This window comes from Drechmeria coniospora, chromosome 03, assembly GCF_001625195.1.
Source record: "Drechmeria coniospora strain ARSEF 6962 chromosome 03, whole genome shotgun sequence".
Taxonomy (NCBI): Eukaryota; Fungi; Ascomycota; class Sordariomycetes; order Hypocreales; family Ophiocordycipitaceae; genus Drechmeria; species Drechmeria coniospora.
In genome coordinates, this window is record NC_054391.1 from 5,796,234 (window position 1) to 5,818,931 (window position 22,698).

General features: G+C 58.0%; 9 protein-coding genes across 9 annotated transcripts; 3 read left to right on the forward strand and 6 right to left on the reverse strand.

Annotated features, from left to right (window-relative positions):
* Positions 1-555: 555 nt before the first annotated feature.
* Positions 556-1,151, reverse strand: DCS_07307 (Gim complex component GIM3-like protein; the record flags this gene model as incomplete). The annotated part of the gene is made up of 4 exons (XM_040804592.1): positions 556-748; positions 811-878; positions 935-1,063; positions 1,122-1,151. The coding sequence occupies 4 exons, from the start codon at positions 1,149-1,151 to the stop codon at positions 556-558; spliced, it is 420 nt and encodes a 139-aa protein (XP_040654696.1).
* Positions 1,152-1,437: 286 nt separating this feature from the next.
* Positions 1,438-2,997, forward strand: DCS_07308 (uncharacterized protein; the record flags this gene model as incomplete). Its single annotated transcript, XM_040804593.1, has 1 exon — positions 1,438-2,997. One exon carries the CDS (start codon positions 1,438-1,440, stop codon positions 2,995-2,997), a length of 1,560 nt encoding a protein of 519 aa, XP_040654697.1.
* A 1,960-nt stretch (positions 2,998-4,957) lies between these two features.
* Positions 4,958-7,282, forward strand: DCS_07309 (threonine synthase; the record flags this gene model as incomplete). The annotated part of the gene is made up of 3 exons (XM_040804594.1): positions 4,958-5,969; positions 6,040-6,245; positions 6,311-7,282. 3 exons carry the CDS (start codon positions 4,958-4,960, stop codon positions 7,280-7,282), a joined length of 2,190 nt encoding a protein of 729 aa, XP_040654698.1.
* A 1,122-nt stretch (positions 7,283-8,404) lies between these two features.
* DCS_07310 (mitochondrial carrier protein) lies at positions 8,405-9,693 on the reverse strand (the record flags this gene model as incomplete). Its single annotated transcript, XM_040804595.1, has 4 exons — positions 8,405-8,625; positions 8,694-8,846; positions 8,907-9,311; positions 9,402-9,693. The coding sequence occupies 4 exons, from the start codon at positions 9,691-9,693 to the stop codon at positions 8,405-8,407; spliced, it is 1,071 nt and encodes a 356-aa protein (XP_040654699.1).
* Positions 9,694-11,695: 2,002 nt separating this feature from the next.
* Positions 11,696-12,868, reverse strand: DCS_07311 (CCCH finger DNA binding protein; the record flags this gene model as incomplete). Its single annotated transcript, XM_040804596.1, has 2 exons — positions 11,696-12,149; positions 12,216-12,868. 2 exons carry the CDS (start codon positions 12,866-12,868, stop codon positions 11,696-11,698), a joined length of 1,107 nt encoding a protein of 368 aa, XP_040654700.1.
* Positions 12,869-15,650: 2,782 nt separating this feature from the next.
* Positions 15,651-15,914, reverse strand: DCS_07312 (uncharacterized protein; the record flags this gene model as incomplete). The annotated part of the gene is made up of 1 exon (XM_040804597.1): positions 15,651-15,914. The coding sequence occupies one exon, from the start codon at positions 15,912-15,914 to the stop codon at positions 15,651-15,653; it is 264 nt and encodes an 87-aa protein (XP_040654701.1).
* Positions 15,915-16,087: 173 nt separating this feature from the next.
* Positions 16,088-17,929, forward strand: DCS_07313 (protein mlo3-like protein; the record flags this gene model as incomplete). The annotated part of the gene is made up of 5 exons (XM_040804598.1): positions 16,088-16,312; positions 16,372-16,401; positions 17,250-17,414; positions 17,486-17,559; positions 17,623-17,929. The coding sequence occupies 5 exons, from the start codon at positions 16,088-16,090 to the stop codon at positions 17,927-17,929; spliced, it is 801 nt and encodes a 266-aa protein (XP_040654702.1).
* Positions 17,930-18,624: 695 nt separating this feature from the next.
* On the reverse strand, positions 18,625-18,834 carry DCS_07314 (uncharacterized protein; the record flags this gene model as incomplete). The annotated part of the gene is made up of 1 exon (XM_040804599.1): positions 18,625-18,834. One exon carries the CDS (start codon positions 18,832-18,834, stop codon positions 18,625-18,627), a length of 210 nt encoding a protein of 69 aa, XP_040654703.1.
* A 1,450-nt stretch (positions 18,835-20,284) lies between these two features.
* Positions 20,285-21,183, reverse strand: DCS_07315 (Hsp90 associated co-chaperone; the record flags this gene model as incomplete). Its single annotated transcript, XM_040804600.1, has 3 exons — positions 20,285-20,469; positions 20,561-21,052; positions 21,159-21,183. 3 exons carry the CDS (start codon positions 21,181-21,183, stop codon positions 20,285-20,287), a joined length of 702 nt encoding a protein of 233 aa, XP_040654704.1.
* Positions 21,184-22,698: the final 1,515 nt, after the last annotated feature.

Consider the following 22,698-nt stretch of genomic DNA (forward strand, 5'->3'; position numbering starts at 1 on the left):
GTTCATTGGCACATTGCGGGTCAACAAATGGCAGGAAGCAGAGGCCGATCCTGACGGGACAGAGTACACTTTTACTGAACGATTATGGCACACGGGCAATGAGACATATGAGACAACCATGATGCTGGAAACCAGGAAAGGGGTCGCTGTTGTTCCATGTCACATTGCCACCATTGCCAACGGAACAATGTGGGAACAATATTGCACCGAAAAATGACAATATGAACAACAATTGTGTGCAGTCGCTCGGTCGCAGAAGTTCGGTGAGATTCAACGGATTTCTAACGCCGTTGGTAGTTGTTCGTGGGCTTCACAAACCTTGTCCCTCAAGGTATTGGTGCAGGATCGTTCGGGTACGGCCGAAACAACAGAACGCACCGCCATTTAGTCGCCGATGAGATTTATATCCAAAAACTGGATCCAGCCTTGGGGATCGGGCATAGAGACTGCGCGGGTCTGCATGCTGCAGGATGCAAGAGGATGCATGTTGTGCATGAGGATACGAGCCGAGTTCCAGACGGTGGCTCACAGGAAGGTCAGATCAGAACAACGCAATCAAACTTCCAAATTGATCTGTTTCCCGAATCGTGCATACAAGTCGACCTTGAGCTCTGTCATCTCCTCATGGATCGAACTCATTTTGCTCTCCAGGTTTTCTGTGTGTTTGTCGATTTCGGTGGTTGCGGCCTCGAGCATCGCTTGGGCCTGCTCCAAAGGGACATGGAAGAAGGCGTCACCTATTTTGTATCTGTGTGAAAGTGGCATTATGTGAGAAGCCTGGTCAGAAATCAAGGGGGCATGCTGGCGTACTGTATCTTCTCATCCTCATCGGCAAGCTCAAGCTCTGTCGACAGATCATCCAGCTCCTCCCTCTCCTTCTGCATAAACACCGTCAGTGCCAGATCGGACGGCCAAGGCGCTACGTTGGGCATACACTCTTCAGGCTGAGCTCCTCGGTTAGAGCGAGATGCCGCTGGTGCAGCCGGCTGAACCGATTGATCTTGTCCTGATCCTCCCGACGGACCTCGACCTCGTCGGAGTTTGCTTCGTCTTCTTTCGACAGCTGATGATGCAAGGGTCAGTGACGGCCTTGGCAGCACCAACGGGTCCCGGAAGTTTACCATGCGACGGGACAAGTTCATGGATGCCATCTTGGGCCACTGTGTTGTTGGATGAATGAGCTGCTGAGATTCTAGGCAGCTCGATTCGCGCCCTGAACGGACAAGCTGTTGCGGCTCCCCTACAAAGTAAATATCATCCGTGGAGGGGTGACGTGGGGTGTGTACAGTGTGAATATGTTTGTACACTGTATACGTTCTGGCTATCGGTCAGGTAATCGGTCACTACTATACACGAAGAGTCACGTGCATTCGCGTTTGCATCGTCTCTACCTTTCGAAGCTTCGCGTTCCAGCACGAGCACATGTGCAAGGCATGCATGACCCATTGGCGGAGGACGCCAAACACTCGATTACAAGGGGGGAAAATGCCTCCTGGTATCATTGCCGACTCCGATGACTCCGATGCCAGCCAAAGCTGCTCGCCCCTTCGACAAGCGCCGGTCCCCTCCGACGAAGGACTTACGCGGTCGTCCGACTGTGCCAGTCTTGCGACCAACTCGACGGATCCGGCCTTTTTTCGCAGCGTGTTCGAAGAACAGAATGACGCTGCAACGCGGAGGACGAACGGATTGTCATTCGATGGAAGAATGAGCGAGCATGGTGGTTCCAGGCCACTTGCATCACTGGACATGCCGATAAGCTCGCATGCAAAGGACCTTTGGGATGTACCGAGCAGCCCGGAGGTAAAGGTTCGGCAACCTACCAAAAGCAAAAGCGAACGTTCCAAAACAGTGACTACGATAAAAGCCACCAGAGGTCTGCGTGCAAAAATAGCGAGTCTCGGATACGAAACCGAAAGCGACGTGGCCGACGGTGATGACGGGGAGACGACAGCTCGGGAGAGGAAGAGGAGGAAGCTCGAGACACAGGAAGGACCTTTGCGTTCTCGAAGAGATGCCAACAACAACATCAAGCCAGTCAACACGCTGTCAGATGATGAGGTTTCTTCGCTGGAGGCGATGCCAAAGAAAGATGGGTTGAGCCCCGGGGCACCGGGTGACGGGACGGCTCAGAAGTCGTGTCGAATTTCCTCACGCCACAGGCGACGAGATTCCTCCCCAGACCAAATAGCAACAATACACCCTGGCAACAATGTCGGCGCGAATAGCGAAGTCCAGCGAAGGCACGAGACGGGTGGCGTTTCATCCAACGGCACGCTCGCAGCAGGGGACGAAGAGGGACCGCCAACCGATGGACTCGCGGGCCTGCGGGAGAAGGATGACCTGGACGTTTCTCCCGCGACGAGGCCGGTGCAGCCTCGACCGAGAGGACGGCCAAGGAAAGAGGCCGGAGTCGCGAAGGAGAGGCCCATCATCGTCGAAGGGTGTCACGGGAAAGAGAATGATGCGACAACAGGTGCAAAGAAAAGGGGCCGACCAAGAAAGAAGGCTGCTGCCTCCAAAGGGGACACTCGGATCAGCGGCGATGCACCATCTGTATTCAACTCCCATGCCGACGACGCGATCAGCAAGGGCGTGCCGATCGAAGGGCGTGTCGAGGGTGGGCCACGAAAATACACAGAGCCCGCTAATGCCACGGAGAATTCATCAGCTGAGAAAGTTGGGTCTGGTTTGGCAGAGGTCGTGGCAGAGGTTGACGCAGAGGTTGACGCCGAGGCCGACGCAGAGGTTGACGCAGAGGTTCACGCAGGGGTCGAAGGAGCGGTGGGAGCAGAGGCCGAGGATTGCCGTCAACACCCGCCCAAGGGAAGCTGCCTCGTGGTTTCGAGATCACCCACGACAACGCAGAATCATGAGGAGAGGGCAGGGGCGGTGTCGAGGTCATCTCGGACGGAGGCAGCCGCCAAGCCTGCGTACCGCGTTGGTTTGAGCAAGAAATCCAGAATAGCGCCGCTGCTCAAGTCATTTCGCAAATGAGAATGCTTGTCTGGGCGAGCCTTCACCACCCTGACGGAACATGAATATCAACGGGCAACCACGGAGTACAGGTAGGCCGTGGGCGGCAGGGGTGGACACGATAACATCACGCAAGACGTCAGAACATGTAATAGTTGTTCATGTATAATATAGGCATGGGCGTGCAGCATCGGGCCTCCGCAAGGGCGTGCGGTACTTGCCTACGTGCACGTATCTACCTACCCAGGTACTTGCAGGTACTTACTTACGGTACCAGTAGGCATAGTTGCTTGCAAGTACATGCAAGTACAGCACTGTGCAGTACGAGGTGCAGAGGGCAGGCGATTGTAATTATTGCGAGCGATGCGATACTCCAGGTGTCGTGGGTGGGTTCTCTTTCGTACCTGTAGGGGTTTTACGGGGGCCACGTGCAAGGAGAATCGTCTGGAGCGGCCACAAACTAGGGGGGCCGGTCACCTAGAACCCTGGACGTGCTCGGCCTGGAGTGCCTGCTTGCACACTGGTGCGTACGGGCACTTGTAGGGAGTGCTTGCACTGTAGGCAAGTACCCTCACCGACATGGAGGTATGCTTCGTAATACTCCGCACAGCTTGAGAGATCCATGTTCTCATCTGCAACGTGTTACTGGTCTCGTCCTCCGTAAGCATTCGGCAGATGGCTTGTGGAGAGTCAGTGTGATGTGCATGGCGGTGTTGGGTGGAGGTGGAGCAGGGAGCAGGGAAGAGCATTATCTATCATTGCCAGATTACAGTAATTACTGTAGAGGAACCAGCCGTCGGTGTACGGGAAATGACCGTACGAGTAAGGGCACATATGAATTGATGTCATCACGGGACCGGCTGACCCTCTCCGAATTTCCCCCTCCGCTCTCGGCGTGGCAGCCTGAGGCGAAGGCGAGGAGACGCTGGGCGAAGTCGCTGGCCTGAAGAAGCATGCGGGTGCCGGTACGTACCGTCTCGGCACTCGCGCAGAAAAACGTGTTCAAGCGCTCAACACCCCGCACTAGGCGCAATCAGGACAGGACGTTCGATTGGGGGGGGGCGGCAAGCTGCCCCCTGAAAGCTCTGGTGAGGATTGGCCGCCGATGGCCACTGCAAGTACAGCTACTTACTAACTTGGGTACAGTACTTGCCAAGTGCACCTCCAAGTACAGAGTATACGGTAGGTGTACGAAGTACTATTAGTGCAGTACTTCATACTTGTGCAGCACGACAGGCTGCTGAAAGGCCACAACATGCCCCTCGAGGGTGCAATGTGCTTCTGACCAAAGCTCAACCTATTGCCAATGCTCTGCGCGCACGCGCCACGCCCTCTCTCATAGTTCGGCCAAGACCTGAACGCGCCGATGTGATTACTTGATGAATGGGTTGAAGAATTGATCTCAGCTCGCCTCTTGTCCGTTCTCCTCGCCCATGGTTCTACTGCAGAACAGAGGCCCGTCTTCGGAGATTTGGGCCTTTGTTGCCCCGTTCGCTCCGCTGCCCTCTACCGAAGAGGCATTATTAGCGCTGCAGTATTAGTACCTAGTAGGTAGTTTTAGGTGCAGATAAGTGTGCAGCTACCACTACGACAACTACTTATACATGTACTTGTAGGTGTGCAGTACTTGTAGGTGTACTTGTAGCTGTACTTGTAGGTGTACTTGTAGGTGTACTTGTAGCTGTACTTGTAGCTGTACTTCTGTAACTGTACTTGCTCGTAGGTGTCCCCCTTGAAGGTGTCCTTGTACTTAGATGTCCTTGAAGGTGTCCTTTTAGGTGTACTTGCTTGTAGGTAGGTGTCCTTGTAGATGTCCAAGTAGGTGTCCATGTAGGCGTCCTTGGGTGTAAGTACTGTACAGTCTGTACTCCGTACTCGACAAGTACTTTCTTAAGTACACCTACACACAAGTACTCCGTACAAGTCCTGAATCGTTCTTGTACGGAGTACTTACACAGTACTCCGTACATGTACAACTATTATGTATTTCTACCCCTGTCGGAGTCGCTGTGACCCCCCTGTGCCCCTCCTGCTTCCCTCCCTCCCTCTCTGCTCGCTTCAAGAGCAGCACAGTGGAGAGCAGCTTGGTGCTCGTCGTCGTCGCCAGCCTTGCCCCTCCTCCTCCTCCTCCTCCTCCGCTTCCCATCTTTCTGCCTCCACCCACGCCTCACGCGACTCCCCTCGTCCTCTTTCGCTTCCCCCCTTCCCTTCCTCCATCTGCGTCGACCTCGCCGGACTGCGTTTGCGCTCGACTGGTCCCGTACCGACCCGCCAAAGGCCTCCGGATCCGCGACGTTATATGAATCCTGGCGACCCACGACGGAAAAAAATAGACTCGTCGATACGTCTGCCTGTCGCAGCGACCTGCTTCATGGCGCAGAACTCAAACGTCGAGAATGGGTCCCGCGACCCGACCCATACGCCGTCGCAGCGATATCTGAGCACTCGCGGTGACGACTACGGCGTAAGCAAATGCCCCCCCCCCCCCCTCGAACCTTTCCTCGCCCTCCTCGGGCCATGTCTCCCGGCGCCGGCAACCATGCGTGCCTGGCGGCCCATCTTGCCCTCCATCGGTGCCGTCCTTCTCCAATGCCGCCCCTGGCTGATCTCTCGCCCTCAGCTGTCCTTTGAAGAGGTTGTCCTCAAGGGTCTCGCCACCGACGGCGGCCTCTACATTCCCGAAGCGATCCCCAAAGCCTCGTCGTGGGAAAGCTGGAAGGACCTGAGCTACCCCGAGCTGGCCTTTGAGATCCTTTCCCTCTTCATCTCCCCTTCCGAAATCCCCTCGGCCGATCTCAGGGACGTCATCGCCCGCAGCTACTCGACCTTTCGGAGTCCGGCCACGACGCCCCTCGTCCACCTGCAAAACAACCATTACCTCCTCGAGCTCTTCCACGGCCCCACCTTCGCCTTCAAGGATGTCGCCCTGCAGTTCCTCGGCAACCTCTTCGAGTACTTCCTCGTGAGGAAAAACAAGGACAGGGAGGGCAAGGGTACGTTGGCCGCCGCCGTGCCTGCGACGAGACGTGATGGTGGCTGACGCTGTGCTCTCTCCCTCGGCAGATCGGCATCATCTGACCATTGTCGGCGCCACCAGCGGAGACACCGGTTCCGCCGCCATCTACGGCCTGAGGGGCAAGACAGACGTGTCCGTCTTCATCATGTACCCCAAGGGGCGCGTGAGCCCCATCCAGGAGTTGCAGATGACGACGGTGCCCGACAAGAACGTCCACAACCTTGCCATCTCGGGAACCTTTGACGATTGCCAGGTACGTGCTTTGATTGCCAACCCCGTCGACGGCGGGCAACCTCTCACGCCCGCCGGCTCTTGTAGGACATTCTCAAGTCCATCCTCGCCGACGCCGACGCCAACAAGTCACTGAACCTCGGCGCCGTCAACTCGATCAACTGGGCCCGAATCCTGGCCCAGATCGTCTACTACTTCCACTCCTACTTCTCCCTCGTCAAGGCCCAGCCCGACTTCAAGCTCGGCGACAAGCTTCGCTTCGTCGTGCCGTCGGGCAACTTTGGCGACATCCTAGCCGGCTACTTCGCCATGCGCATGGGACTGCCGACCCAGAAGCTCGTCATCGCCACCAACGAAAATGACATTCTCGATCGATTTTGGAAGTCGGGCAAGTACGAGAAGATGAAGGCCCGTGGCCCTGACGCCGAGAACGGCCTCGCCGTGGACGGTGCCCACGCGCACCCCGACGGCGTCAAGGAGACGCTCAGCCCCGCCATGGACATTCTCGTCTCGAGCAACTTTGAGCGCCTCCTGTGGTACCTCGCTTACGAGTTCGCCGAGACGGCCGGCATGGACGACCTGTGGAACAAGAAGCAGGCCGGCCAAGAGGTGAGCAAATGGCTCAACGAGCTCAAGTCCACCGGCTCCTTCGGCCCCGTCTATCAGGACGTGCTCAAGTACGCGAAGCGCGACTTTGAGAGCGAGCGTGTCGACGACTCTCAGACCATCGAGACCATTCAGACACTGTATCGGAGCATCGGCTACGTCCTCGACCCCCACACGGCCGTCGGAGTCGCCGCGACGATGAGGTCGGCCGAACGCGCCGGGCCCGACGTCCGCCACATCTCCCTCTCCACCGCCCACCCTGCCAAGTTCTCCGGTGCCGTCGAGCTCGCCCTGCGCGACGAGGAGGGCTTCGACTTCAAGAAGCAAGTTCTCCCCGTCGAGTTTGTGGGCCTCGACAAGAAGGAGAAGAGAGTGACGGACGTGGAAAACGACTGGCGCAAGGTGCTCGATCTCGTCAAGTCCCAGGTAGCGCAAGAGCTTGCAGAAGCTTGAGGGGCCATCCTCCATCTCATTTTACGCGCATGGCATTCATTCCAGCGCAGGGACGAGGGCAGTCGAGAAGGGATGCGGAAAGCCGCCCCTGTCGCGTCGGCTCGACACGTGCGAGAGTGGCCTGGCATGGGTTGGCACGCTTCTTTCCTTGAACGTCTACTTCGGCTGCTCGGTCTACGGCTCGGGAGTTTCCACGACGACCTTTTTCGTGTTCCAATTTCAATCATGGCCGGCGATGGAGGGTGAAGACGGGCTCCCTACGACCTAGCGGACGTGCCGAAGGGATATTAACGGACGAGACATGATTGATTTCAGGCATCGGAGAGGAACCTTTTCGGCTCTTCGCAGAAAATATTCGCCCGAGGGGTACGGGACATGGCAGCAATGGGCGAGAAGGGGAGGAATCTGCTCGTTGGATTCGGTACTTTCTGTAACCGTGGTGAGCTGTGTATGGCTTCAGCACATCGACATCACAGACAGGGCTTGTGAAATCTTGACATGAAGACTGCATCCAACTGAGCTTGTTGCCACTTGAACGGCGGTGCTATCCATGATGTATGAAGTCGTTATCGCGACGGAAATTGGTGCTGGGCCGATGGATGCATCCTACAGACGCCGCTTCGCCCAGCGGCTTGCCATCAACCGAACCTCGGGCGCTGCATGTATGGGACTGCGTGGGTTGGGACGCTTGGTGAAAGGCACTCGAAAGCCGATGAGGCAAGGGACAAAGGTCGCGCACATGGTCAGGCACCATACGGATGCACGGGCAACATACATTTTGGAGGACGCAACATGTGTTCGAGGTATCGAGCGAGTAGTCGAACTTCTGACCGTCCGGGCCCATGCTATTTTGCTATAGAACCGCCCTATAAGCAAAGACTTGACCTCGTCACGCTGCGTGCGAGGTGCCAGGTGGCGTACTCGCACCTCCTCCGCATTCATCACTCCCGTGGCACACGTCGATGTCATGCACCGCACCGAGTGTTCTGCCGGCATTCCCGTGCCTGGCCATGCTCATGAGTCTGCCGCCGGTAGGTGGCAGTCCACGGTCGTTCTCGTCAAGATCATTCCAGCTCAGCCGCTGCCGCCTTCGTTTGGGTTGTGATGGTATTCGAAAATTGATCAAGCCTTCCCTTTGTTGTCTTCCTTGATTCGCTTCTTGATAAATTCAAAGGAGGAAAAGAAGATTGCATTGACGACGCAGGACCGACTCATAGACACGCCGAGGCCGCGATACATGTGACGCTTGAAAAACTCGATCTTGGGCGCTGGCTCGACCTTCTCGCCCCGCGAGTGGAGGAGAGAATTCCTCTGGTATATACTCTTGGCCGAATCGATGGGATCTGCAAGTCCGTCAGCATGCAGTATTTCCCCATCAGCCATGCGTGGCGAGGGGGTAGCCACCACTCACAGATCATGGCCCACGAGACGAGGCCGCACATTCCGCCGGACGCAACCACGGCCAACTTGTTGCTGTTGGGGTTGTCCCCGGCAAAGGTCGTGCCCAGCTGCTTGCCGCTCTCATATACCATGAAATAAATGGAAGTTCCCAAGGTATCGCGCACTGCGGGTGATGGGTCGTTAGCTAGGCTGCCAGTCATGGCGACACGACGAGGGAACCGACAGAGATGCAAGCGGAATCCCGTGTAGAGTCCGAGAATGCCGCGATGTTTGATGATATTCGCCATGGTTTTCAGGGTTCCCTTGTTCTGGTAGCTCGTCGCCACCGCGCGGCTCTTTTGACAGTTGCCGGCCCGTTCTGCCAGGAGCACGGAAACTTGGGCGCTGAGTTTCGTGAGCTCAAAGGGACAGGCGAGAAAGGTGATGACGGAGCCGGCCGATGCACCGGCGGCGCCAAAACAAGCGATGGAGTAGAGATTCGGGTAGGTTCCGGGTCGGTTCACGTGCTGTATGATGTCGTATCCCAGATTGTGCTTGACCCAGCCCGCGTATGCGTATTTCGCTCGTTGGTAGATGGAGAAGGATACAGTGCGGACGAGAGTGATGCTGGCCATGGGCGCCGTGACACCTGCAGAACCCAACCATTAGCTCGCACCACCGGGTCGCCTAGGGTGAGGCAGCGGCCGGCGAGGGGGCACGGGGCGCCTTTGCGAGAGACGCATCGACTTGCCTCGAAAAAAGCCTGCGAGGTTCTCGGTGCGATAGGTGTGCTTGACGCAGTCAAGAAAGCCACGATACTGGTAGGTTTGCATGCGAGTCTTGACGCTGTCGAGCGGGAAGGCGGCGAGGGTGGAGAAGACGCTGGACGAGCTCGCCGCTATCTCGGTACGGTATCGCCAGACGAGCGAGTTGGCCCTGTCTCTTCGTCCTCCGGTCTGAGATGGCATGGCTGCTGACGCGACGAGGGGTCCTGTAACATCTTGGTGACCACTCTTGGGCTCAGCGGTCATGCTCCAACGGGAGGCGCACGCGGGAGCTTGTCTCGGCAGCGGCGAGGGAGCTCGGTCAACGGTCGACGCTTGGCGGTCGACGGTCAGCGGTCAACGGTCAACGGCCAACGGTAAACGGCCAACGGTCGACGGTCGACGGTCGACGGGTGAGGGCGGCCACGGCGCGTTCAGACTGCGGTCTACAATGAGACCAGAGCCTGGGGCGCGGACGCAGCACGACCAGTCCCCAGGAGCCGCGGGTCCATCAAGAAGCCGCCAAGAACAAGACGAGGATGAAGTTGGCCCGGCCTTTGATTCGGGGAGGGATGGATCGGTCCCGATGGGCGGCAGCAGGGAGGAGACTCGAGCTCGGGCGGAGGGGGAGCGGCGACGGGGCAGCGGGAACCCGGCGAGCTGTCGATTCGAGAAGCCGTCGTGTTCGATGATGATGATGGAGGATGGTGATGACGATGAGGATGACGATGAGGGACGAGGGACGAGCCAAGGGACGAAATGCGGAGTCGAGATGGAAGCAGCACGAGGTGATGTGGAGTGGTGGAATAAGGTGTCGAGGGGCTCGATGCTAAGTAAGGTTAATCGCTACCCAAGGGCCAAACAGCAACCAAAGGTAAGAGGTTTAGTGCGAGGGAGGAGGGTGTGTTGGGCCGTATTGCGTGCGTACAGTCACTTGACAAAAATGACGATGCAGTTTTGGTAGCGTTTCTCCTACAAATTAATTGACGTTTTTGCCACCCCACTGTACTACTGCTGCTACTGATGCGCCGAGCTGTCCGTACTCTGCACTAATTACAGCAGTCAGTCCACTGTAAGTACAGGCACTCCGTACTGGTGCATGTACAGTATTCATACAAGTACAGAGTACTCGTGCAAGTATTCATACAGTATTACAGTACTGTACTTACTTGTGCAAGTATACCTATGAATTAGTACAAGTACTCGCACTCGCACTCGTCGTCATTTGTATACTAATTATTACTACAGTACTGTACATAAGTAGTAGGTACTGTAATTACTGTACTGTAGGTTGCCTACATGCCACTCTTGCATACTACTAGGTACCTGGTACGTGCATGTGCACGGTACAACGATCATGTATGTAAATGTCGCCATCCAAGCTCGCAGAAGCACTTGCTACGGAAGAATACCATATCATTCATTACCTCAATGCACAGGAACACCTGCTTGCTTAATCATGACAGCAGCACTCAACGCACCGATATGCTTGCTTGCCGCGATGCTCCGCGCACGAGAGGTGCGCTTCATTTCACACGCCACCGATTGCCTGTTGGTTCACCATGACATGCAAAGGGGTACAATACCGGATCAAAGATGAGAACAACTGACCCTTCGTGACATCCCTCCACTCGACAGTTGCGGCGCCATGAACAATGGCAGGATAATGGATGGCGACGGAATGAATGGGCTCGTGGACGAATGCTGTCAAGCGGTGCACAAACGCTTCCGTTTCCGCCCAAAGGCCATTCGAGAGAGCGTGGCAACGACAGCGTCGCCCTGCAGGGTGGTGCATGATGACGAACATGAAACAGGTGCGAAAAGCCGGTAATAATTCACATGGCACGTAGCTTGGAGTTGGCTAACGGCAGACTCCATGCCGTCAGCACCTACACCATGATGCGAGGGAGATGGAGGCCGAAAAAGGTGGCCGTTGATCCGATGGTCTCGTCGAGACGGGCCTTGGGCGCTGGGGCTTCGCTGCCGAGTGCACGTCAATGGAGGGCCCCGTCGATTGGTCTTGTCCGTCGGTTCAACTCGGCAAAAGCTGGCGTGCTACCTCGGACTATGCGATACAAAACAGACGGATCCTGTCCATTCGTAGTGCGTCTTCCGAACGAAGCCCACCGTGTCTGCGTGTCCGGCAAGCTGCATCACTCCCGCGAACTGCTCGGGCAGTGCTCGGAATTGCTCCTCTGCCCCGATTCGTGTCACGGGAGCAGCATCATCGGGGCTGCCTCTTCGGGTGGTATCGAACCCGCCGGACCATTCAGACGGCGCCAGGATTGGCTCCAGCAGGCTCGGCCGGCGTCGCCGCCCCCGACATGGCCGTGAGGGGCGTTTCGCCGCCATGCACGGCCAGCAGTCGGTCCTCCTCCTTCTGCAGGCGAAGAGCCTCGGTCTCTCGCCTCAGCTTCTCGAGGTTCCAGGCGTCGTCGTCGTCGTCGTCGGCGTCGGAATCGTCGGCGTCGCGCCACTTGCCGCTCTCGAACAGGGCACGACCCGTGTTCTCCTTGGCCTTGCGCGCCTGCTCCTCGGCCGCCTTCTTGTCCAGCCGATCCTTCTTCCACTTGGCAAAGGATTCCGGCGTCACCGGCGTCAGGGTGCCGGTGAGCTTGTGCCGCTCCGATTCCAAGAAATCCTCGAGCGTGAGCGTCTTGAGCGGCGACTTGTCCAGCAGGGCCTTTTCCGCCGCCCGCTGCTCCTTGGTCTTGAGGATGAATCTGCCGGCCCGCGTCAGCACGACGGCTCGGCCGCGGCTCGAGCGCGTGGGGGGGGGGGGGGCTTACCCGGGGGGCAGAGCATGCTTGTACATGCACTTGTCGCCGCCGTTGGGACAGATCCAGAACCAACCGTACTTGCCGTCCTCGATGGCCGAGATGAAGAACTTGCACACCTTTTCCGTCGTCGTCTTTTGATTGCCCTTCTTGGACAGGACGACCTTGCGCAGCTGCTCCTCGTCCCAGTCGGCCGACGTCTCCTGCTTCTTTTCCTTTTCCTTCTCCTCGTCCTCGGCGGCCCTGGAATCGGAGTAGAGGTTCTTCTTTTCCGTCTTGCGCTCGATGGTCAGGTCGTGCGAGAACTTGCACTTCTTTCCCTTTTCGCAGTCGCCCTTTTTGTAGAAGATGCAGAGCACGGTCTTGGGGTCGACGCCAAAGGGCACCTTTTGTATCTGAGCCGGCCTGTTCATGAGCTCGGCCGCTTCCCTCCTGGCATCTTCGGCCGCCTTCTTCTCGCGCTCGCGCGCCGCCTTCTCGGCCGCCTTGCGCTTCTCCTCGGCCGTGCCGCCGGCCTTGAGGTTGGTCGTCATCTGCGCAATCTGCTTCTGGGCGACGGCTCCCTTCTTGTTCTTCATGCCAAAGGTCCGGTCCTCGACCATCTTGCTGGCCGACGGCTTCTTGCCTCCGCCGGCGGCGGCCTTGTCGATCTTTTTGGGAGGCATGGTGAGCCTTGACCGGGTCGGCAGAGATTCGATGAGGATTCTGGACGAGCCGACGGTGCCTTGTTCGGGAGCAGCCCTCCGACGAGCTCGGTGGAGGGTCCGGGTCGTTGCCGGTTGTCGGGGAGCGGGCGGCGTTCGAAAAGCGAGCGGGTGAATCAGCGCCTATCAGGCCTATTTCGTGCGGTCTGGCTGGTGTTGTCGAATGAAGTTGCGAAAATCACGTGCGAGGCAGGTTAGAGGGGCAGGCCGCCGCATGGGAACGTTCCAGCCCCGCCATGGGCAGGCCCCAGAGGAGGGTACGGAGTAATAGCGTAGGTACTCCCTCCGTACTGTGCCTAAATGCTGTAATCCGTACAGTACTTACCTTAGTACGCAGTGCAGTAAGTACTAACAGGCAAGGTACGGTACATGATGGGTCAGCGTGGGTGCTGGCACTGTACAGTACTCCGTACGGTACAGTACTGTAAGGAAGTACATGTTACAGTGTGGGGGGCAAATACTTTTTGCCTACCTTCAGGTACCATTTTCTGTTAGGTTAGATTGCACTAGGAATGTGGTACCTAAGGGTGGGCAAATACGTTTTGCCACATACTGTAAGTTGTCAAGTACCTAGTGCGGTATGCGTAGGTACCTAGTACTGTAACCAAAGGTACCTATATGCACTGTAATCTGTGCAGTAATTGAGTCAGCCTGTCGACCTAGGTACCTACCTAGCAGCTAAGCATGGAATCGGTGTACTGTAACCAAGTACCTACAGTATACTAATGCACCGTACTCCGTAATCTGTGCAGTAATCGAGTCAGCCTGTCGTACCTAAGCAAGGAATCGCTGTACTCAGGCACGGAGCACATGCGCTCCGTGCTCCGTACAGCGCGCTATTGAGTACAGCGTGCGCGCAGCCAAGGTACCTAACCAACCCTTTTACTTCCTTTGTCGCATCGACGTGGCTCGACGAAAGCTCCACCTGTCCCTGTCTCTGCCTCCCAACACACCTATCCATAGCACCAGCTCGGGCTCGGCAGTTTTCACCTACGCATCAGGTGAGTCGCGATCCTCTCGGCGCCGTGCGAACGCCGTTTCCGTGCATCATTTACCCATCGTTGCGCAGAGTTCCCCGACATCGAAATCGTCGAGCCGACAACCGCCGCCATGATATCCGACGGAGATCTCTTCAGCCTCGCCATCTTCTTTGGCTCCGCCTCGATGATTCTCATTGTTCTCTACCACTTCCTCGAGATCAACGCCTTTTCGGACGCTGGGGTGTTGAAGAAGGCGGAATGATGCGACCGGGCAAGCGACTGGTTTGACGGACGGCGAGAGCGTGGGTTTTCGGTCGAGTGCCACGGTGCATGTACGATGTAAAAGCATCTCGAGGAATTTTTCAGCAATCTCACGGCACGGAGCAACTCAGGCTATCCTTGACCTGCCTTGGCAGAGGACCAATCAGGAAGGCATGGCCGTCAGGCGAGATATTTCGACCCTGTTCTACCGCGACGTGAAGCCGAGCATCGAACCACCATGAACGGCAGGGCATGGGCGATGCAACGAGGGCACAAGTTGGATGTTCGAGTTCGAAAGTCCCAAGAGACGAACGAGGGAACAAAGGGCGCATGCGAGAAGACACGACGCATTCGATGCCACGGCCAGAACCGGCCGTTAGTTCCGCACAATACCATCTCGTTTGTCAGCCCGCCATCGTGCTTGAAGCTTCGGTGACGTGTCGGGCCGCCTTCGAGTCTCGGACCGCAGACGGCCGGCGACGCGGCGGCCCACCAACCTCGTGCGATGCATCCTGAAGCGGACGACACTGGACATGACGTACCGGTGCCGGTGCGTGTCCGAGGCCTTGGTTGCGGATGAGCGTGCGAGTCCTGGCCATGTCTCGAGCGCATATTATCGTTTGGCGAAGCGTGCTCTGCATTTGCGAGCCTACGGAGATGCGCACGCGCACCATCCCATGACCCCCTGGAGTCGCTCTGGGCAAGCAATGGCACGACCGAGTACGGACGAACGGCAAGGAAGGGGGGCCAAGGTGTAAAAGTGTTCCTATCCCTTCCCGCGGGTAGTAAGAGTAAGACTGCCAAACCTACTTGGTCCCACGTCAGCGTCAGCGTACTTGCGAGCAAGCCTACTTTAGTACCTACTTGTACGTGTGCGTGGAGACCAGGTGGGCGCCTGTAGTGCTGCTAGTGAGCGCGAGCGCTGGGTCGCTGTTACATTTGCTGTACTTGCTTTGGTTGGCCAACGACACAGTAATACGGGCTACAGCAATAATTGCGGGCTACAGTAATACGGGCTACAGTAATACGGGCTACTCGGTGCCCAAGTACCTAGTAGTGCCGAGGACGGAAGGTTTGCACCTTTACTGTACAGGCACCTGTTCAATAGTACTTTGCCGTAGGTGTACTATAAGTAGCTGTACGGAGCACCGTATCGCGCAGCTACCGTAACGGTGCCCGGACTACTGGCAAAGGCGACGCCAGGTTGGCCGCTTACGTGATAGTGCGAGGCTAGTGATGACTAGCAAACTACTTGGACCGAGTGCTTGTGGATGTATCGATGAGCGCAGTCGGCTAGCTCTCCCGTACCCAGTATTAGGTACAAGCAGGTACTTACAGTACTTACGGAGCACCAGCACCTGCACTAGCAATCCAGACAGTGACTGCGCCCCACCTGCCACCCGCGTTTTTCTGCCAGCTGTCTCACGCCCTCCTTATTCCTTATTAGGTGCGTCCTGCTGCCTCCCTCTCTTGCTGCCGGCAAACCTGCTTTCCTCCTCCTTTCAAGCACCTCGTTCGAACACTCTTCCGCGAGTCTCAACACCAACCGCACCCGACGAGCCGCTGCTCAAGTCCTCCTCTTCGTCTCGCTTCGTGTCCTCTCTACGCAGTCGCCCCTCGTTGTCGTTGCTCCCCGCATCGCTGCCGACGCCTTTCCCATCGCGTCGTACCCCAGGCACGCTCACCCGTCGACTAGCCGACCTGGCGATCCCGAGAACGGTCGTCCATCTCTCCCTGCCTCGGCGCCTCGTTTGACCAAGGTTCATCGTGGGCCTGCTCCTCACCGCGCCGTTCCGTCGTCTTCTTCATCGCCAGCATCGGTCTCGCCTTGCACTGCACTGCACCTGCACTGCCTCGCCTTGATCATCGGCCCCTTCGACCCTCTTGCCTCTCGCACCCCTTAGCCACTCAAAAAGACTCCACTCGCCCAGACGTCGACATGTCTGCCAAGCTCGACAAGCCTCTCGACGAGATCGTCTCGGCCCAGCGCAAGTCTGCCGGTCGCCGTCGCTCGACCCGACGATCCGCCGGCGGCGCCGTCCCCACGGCCCCCGTTGGCGGTGTTCACAAGACCGTCAAACCCCCCCGCGGCGCGGCCGCAAAGGCGGCCCCCGCCCGAGGTGCCTCGCTCACGGGTGAGAGCAAGGTCATCGTGAGCAACCTGGTAAGCAAGCACGCGCGCGTTTCGGCCGACAAGGCGGCGCTGACCTGTTCACGTGGCAGCCCAAGGATGTTTCGGAGCAACAGATCAAGGTATGTTTCCGTTGAGGCGCCTTCTGCCCTTCGGACTTTGTTCGACTCTATCCCTGTCTGGTTGTCGTCCCGCCGGCACTCCTGCCATGGTAGACTTCGCATGCCTACCGGTCCGAGCTCGAGAACAAGCCCGTGCCTCCTCCCGATGACGGCCGCCGCCATGCCTGGTTCCCAAGGTGCACCTGGCGGGGGAGTGGAAAGCAGCCTCGGTTTGCGCAACCCGTCTCCGCCGCCCGGCCGGCAAATCCGACGGCGGCGCCGACCAAAGTTGGCTGCCGGCACCGTTCTCGCCCGACGCGCAGGTGCCCGTGTCGCTGGCGGTTGTCACGGGGCGATGCGATCCTTGCCTGAACCGTTCGGCCCGAGCGAGCATCGCAGAGAGCTCATGCGAACCGCGTGCATCGCGACATACGGAGCGGTGGAGGTTGCTTCGCCGGCTTCACTTCCCTCCCCGGGCGCAGGGCGAGCGACTCCTCATTCATCCGCCACCTGGTTGGGTCCCGTGCGGCGCCTGGTCTCGGCTGCCTAGTCCAATGACTCTCGGATCACGGCATGTGCTGCACCGCGAGGGAGATGCTTGGCCCTAGCCTCGGGGTAAGGCTGGGGCGTGCCTTGCCATGCCGTCGCCTCGTGTTGCCAAAGTTCGGAGACGCTTTACGTTGGCTCGCCGCGCCGACGCCGTCGCACCTCGCTGCCCTGCTCGCTCGGGCCCTGTTGCCTCTTCTTCTTCTGCTTCTTCTTCACCACGACGCTGCCGGGATGGACGACGGACGGCCATGGAAGGCGGACTTGGCGCCGATTGTGATTCAGCCTGACGCTTTCCGCTGACTAACATTTTCCCGCGACAGGAATACTTTGTCCAGGCTGTGGGACCCATCAAGAAGGTCGAGCTCGTATACGGACCCAACTCGCAGAGCCGTGGCATCGCCAACGTGACCTTTCACAAGGCTGAAGGCGCTAGCAGGGCCTTTCAGAAACTCAACGGACTGCTCGTCGACAACCGCCCCATCAAGGTACGCCTCCTCCTCCCAGGCCAGCTCGGCTGCCGAGGCGTCCCGGACGGCGGATGGCTAACCTCGGCCAGATCGAAATCGTCGTCGGCGCCGCCCAGGCCAGCAAGGTGATCCCGGCCGTCAAGACACTCGCCGAGCGTACCACGTAAGCCATTCACGCCGCCCACGGGCACGCGCTAGGTCGGAGGAGAGGCTGACGATGTTGCAGCCAGCCCAAGCCGCAGCCCAAGTCGGCAGCTACCGGCAAGCAGAGCGCGTCCTCGGCCAAGGGCGCCGCCGCCAAGGCTGCCGTGAGCAAGAAGCGACGCGGCAAGAGCGCTCGTCCCGCAAAGAAGACGGTCGAGGAGCTTGACTCGGAGATGGCCGACTACTTCGTGCCCTCGACCAACGGCACGACGGAAAATGCGGCTCCCGCCGCGGCCAACGGCGATGCCCCGATGGAGGACGAGATTATGGTAGGTCTCCTTCACGCGCCACGGGCGGCGGCACCCAGCGAGCGGCCGAATCGTCGCTAACCTCTGTACCTACCCAGTAGTAAATGAGCTGCCTCTTCACATTCGAGGGCGAGGAATGGGGGGGCCATGTCAAGTTTTCTTTTCCGCTAATGCCATGCAAAAAAATTTCCCAAAGAACTATGCCGGGCGTGATACACCCTGCTGGGCAGGAGCACCTTGCGTTGATTGATCAGAGCATCGTTTTATCTCAGGAGGCAGGAGTCGATATTTTATTCGGGATATTGTTATGGGGAGGCATGATCAAATCAAACCATCATCGTATCACGCAGCCTCGACGACGGTGCGCCGCGAGGATCCCCGCCGGCCCTTCTGCCGAGGACTGCGATGGCCGGCGTCCCCGATGGGCGCTACGGAGAGTCAGAAGCACACGCGTAGTTTATTTTCCATGATGCAGACCTCATGAGCCGATTGTCCGTCCCCGCTTGCCGAGAGCTTTTCCTGCCTGTAGTCTACACGAAGCTTCCCTTGCTGTTGATAATCCTCATGGCGATGTACGCACCACCGTCGGTGCCACCAGTACTGTATGTTGACTGCGGATTGCGACATGTGCAACATGATGCAAGACCAGCAACGTCGGATTCGCAGAAAATCTGGAGCCCACGTTGCCCCCACGTTGCCCAGTTCAAGCCTGCGTGCTGTGAGTCATGCATAACGCAACCCTTTCGCCTTTGGTGTTTTTATTTTTTGCCTCTTCTTCACATGGCCGATGAAGTCGATGATGGCAAGATTGGATGGGCTGGACCTCTAGCCGAAGGCGACGAAGGAGGGCGCATTTGTTTGGATAGATCTGCGACCGAGGGGAGAGGCGGGAACGACTCGTCGGCCGGCCAGGCGGCGATGAAGGCACCGCTCTGGGCTGCGCGAGCGGCATCGAGCGCAGTGTAAATGGGACCGTGGTTGGGCATGGCGGGACGGTTAACAAGCAGTCGCTATTCCGATCTATGCATAGATGGGTCTTTGTTGCTCCGTCGTTTCCAATGAGGGTAGGTGACAGAGTCGAGAGGCCTCGATGGGCAGTAGGGCAGAATAGAAGCAGAGCAGAGCAGGGATGGATGAATGGATGGATGGATGGATGGATGAATGGACGGATGGATAGATGGATGGATGGATGGATGGATTAACGGATGGATGTAGGAGCGGAGATGGTAGTCGGAAGAGAAAGAAACAGACGCGGTGCAAGAATTCGGGGATTGGGGGAAGGAGAATGTCGGGCTGCCCACCTGCCTCGACATATATATATGTCTACGTATTTATGTTTGTATATATGTATATACCATGTACGTGTATATGTACGAGTCCGTAGGTATTCTGCCTCAGCTTCGATGTCGCAAACACCTCCTCCTCTTCGGCTGGACCAGAGGCCCGGTTCGCTCGTTGTACCACCAGACGTGGTGTTCGGTCCTCTTGTTCCTGGGCCGTGTGCAACGTGTGGTGAGTCTTTGAGGCGGGGCGCACGGCTCGGCGACTGTTGGGAGAGTCGAAACGCATGCGCCGAGTATCGATCAGATACGCACGCACGCACGCACGCATGCACTTGATGGAAAAGAAAAAGAGCAAGCAAGAGGCGGAGGGTGGGGGCGAGGGCGCGAGCGAGGGCGCGAGCGAGGGCGCGAGCAGGATCAAAGAGGAGCTTTGAACTGTTGGTGACTCTTCACGGCTCTGACGTTAGACATGAGCTTCGCGTCCTTTGTCTTTTTCTGCACGGCGGGCGATGAAAACGGAGGAGGGGGGGAGAGGGGGGGGAAGAGCTGGCGATGGAGAAATAGACGAGGGAGCGGCGGGATCTTCGTACGATCCCAACGTCATCAGAGTCCCGTCGCAAGTGGTTCTTCCGGCACAGACTGCTCCTCCACCGAACCCGCTCGTTCCCTTCAGGTCTCCCGTCCGATCTCGTCCGATCCAGTCGGGGAGGGGTGATGCTCTGTGGCGTCTTGTACGAGCAAAGGTGACACGAGCTCCGAGTCGCAAGTTGCTTGAATCACACATGACCCGAGACAGCGACCGTCAAGACAAACACAGCATCAGCACGGTATGGGCACGCGGAGACGGGCCGTCCAGCTACATGCACAGAGAGAGTCCAATGTCTCGATCATGTGGCACGGCATGTAAGATGATGCGGCCGAGGCCCTCCGCCTTCACGGCACATGCTGCCATCGAGGACGAACGGGGCAGGGGGGAGGGGGGGGAAGGTTCTGCTTCTGCCTTCCGACGTCTCGCATCGTATGGGCCTAGGCCGACTGCGTCTGCCGAGTTTGGTGGAGTCTGATACGTCGGGGGTAGTACAAGCAAGCCATGACGCTGGGCAATTTTCCTGGCCTGATCGGCGAGCGCACGCACGCTCTTTTCCGTCCATTTTTAGGCCTTGGCCTCTGCCTCCTTGCCCTCGCCCTCGAGAGCAGGCATCTCGTCCTCGTCGTCGCCGTCGGCCTCGTCCTGCATGCCGGAGCCGCTCCCCAAGCCTTCAAAGTCGAGGCCGGACATGTCGGGCATGCCGCCGGCGCCTCCGCCGAGCTTGGAGAAGTCGATGTTGGAAAGGTCACCTGCACGTTCCGCCCGTTAGCCTCGTTCAGTCTCGCTCGCGGCCGGCGAATCGGCCACGGCACACGTCGGAGAGAGCGCGGGGTCATGTACCGCCCATTCCACCCATGCCGCCCATGCCTCCCATGCCGGGCATTCCGCCTACGCTCGGGTCAGTCTCAGGCGGTGCGGGGGAGCCGGGGGCACGCGTACCCATGCCGCCAAACTGCGAGAAATCCTCCTCGGGGGCCTCGTTCTGCTCATCCTCGTCGACCCACTTGTCAAAGTCGGTCTTGAGAAAGTGCAGCTTCTTGTTCTCCTTGAGGAGCCGAGGCCAGTACTCCTCCTTGAGGTCCTTCTTCTGCAGCTTCATCTCGATGTTCTTGGACGTGTGGTTGATCTGGCTCTCGGCCGTGTCGATTTCGGCGTAAAACTCGAGCTCGACGTGGTACTTGCGCTTGAGGCTCGACGAGGTGCCCGAAAAGGTCAACCGGTCCGACTGGAGGTCGAGCTGCAGGCCCTCCTTGGGGACGTCGGGGACGGAGATGGTCAGGTAGACAAAGTTCTTGGAGCCATCCGAGGCCGACGAGCGCTGGGCCCAGAGAACTGGGCGAAGAAGGAGACGTCAGCTTTCCATCCAGGGCAGTCGGCGGGCGCTTCCCAGAATCGGAGGCATCGAGTCGGCCATGGCGCCGGCGGCCGTGGTGCGTACCTTCGGGTGTTGCCATTTCGGCCATTTTTTTGGTGATGCGATGGAAACGAGGTTGGGCGGCGAAGGCGAGTGAAGTGGCTCTCGAGAAAAGACGATGCGGAGCTGCAGATCACGGCTCGTCAGCGATGGTCAGGAGCTTGGGAGGCAATTTGGGCGGCAAGGAAATCAAGCTCGCAGGGACGTGTCAGGCCAATGCTGGCGGACGAGAGTGCACGTACGGGTTGGTGACTTGCGTGGCGGCGATGGACGAACAAGGTTGCTGCAAGGTTGAAAGTGGCAGGCCAAGCTATCTCGTACTCGTCGTGGCGAGTGGGAGCATGGAAGGTTGAGGAAGCGAGCCGAAAGATTTGCTCACCCAATTGGTGGGCACAGCTGCGAGGGCGATGGTGGAGACGGAGGATGGACCGTCAGTCACGGCGAGGATTGTGTAAGCGCCGTCGCCATGTAAGTACAGTACAGTGCATGCACAGCAACGAAATACGGAGTAGTCAAGTACGGAGTACATGCACACAACCACCATGATTGCCGTAGTTGTGCGTGCTCTGTACCTTGTGCTGTCATGTACTCCGTATTGCAAGAACAGTCTGTACTGTGGGTGTGCAGGCACTGTCGTGCATGAAATCACACCTACCTGCTACTTATTATGTGTGCCACAGTAAGTACAGTAGGCATTTAAGTACTAGGTAGGTACCTAGTAGTATGTAGCACCACTTAGCTGGCAGCCTAGTAATTACCTGTACCGACGACTGTTACTGGCCATTTGCTGGCTCATGGGCAACCAAGATACTGTACTCCCTCCGTGCAGCATCGGAAGCACGGCTGGCGGGCAGCGAGATGCCAGCCGCTCACGCTCCCCTCGCAATGGAGCGACTTTGGTCCTGTCTTGCAGCACCATGATGGTAGTGGAAAGCACAGCAAAGTACCTCACCAACAGCAGGGATCTTGGGCGCAAGTCGGCGACGGGAAGTCGCACCGTTCTGCACATGGGTGTACGCAGATGCTGCACTGCCGCGTGGCATCTTGGGCCCTCCAGCTGCTGGCCACCAGGCACTCATCCAAGTGGTGCCTACACCTATTACTACCAAGTACTAGGTACTTAGTGAGTGTTGGTGAACAACTACAGCGCATGCAGGACACCACTTTTGCAATACCTAGCACGCTGCACTCCGTACTGCAGCAAATTATAGGGGGCATCTACGTGCACTTGCACATGCACAGTGCAGGTACGGCACATGCACGAATGACAAGGCCCGAACAAGAGATTCTCGTACGGCGAGGAGTAGCGCTTGTCCTGAAGAACGAGCACAGCCCAAGGGTACTGTGCACACACATCCAATCCCTCCCTCTTCATCATGCGACGCATTCTCGTCGTATCTCGTCGACCCGTTGGGTTGAGCTGGGTCGACACTCGCTGCCTGCAGGCTGCCCGACACGTGGGCTGGTCGCCATGTCCATTGGTGAATGGTGCCAGTCAACGGATGCCGTCCGTACCGTGACTCGAACGACGATGCCCAAGGCTTCCGTCATGGCAAATTCGCCA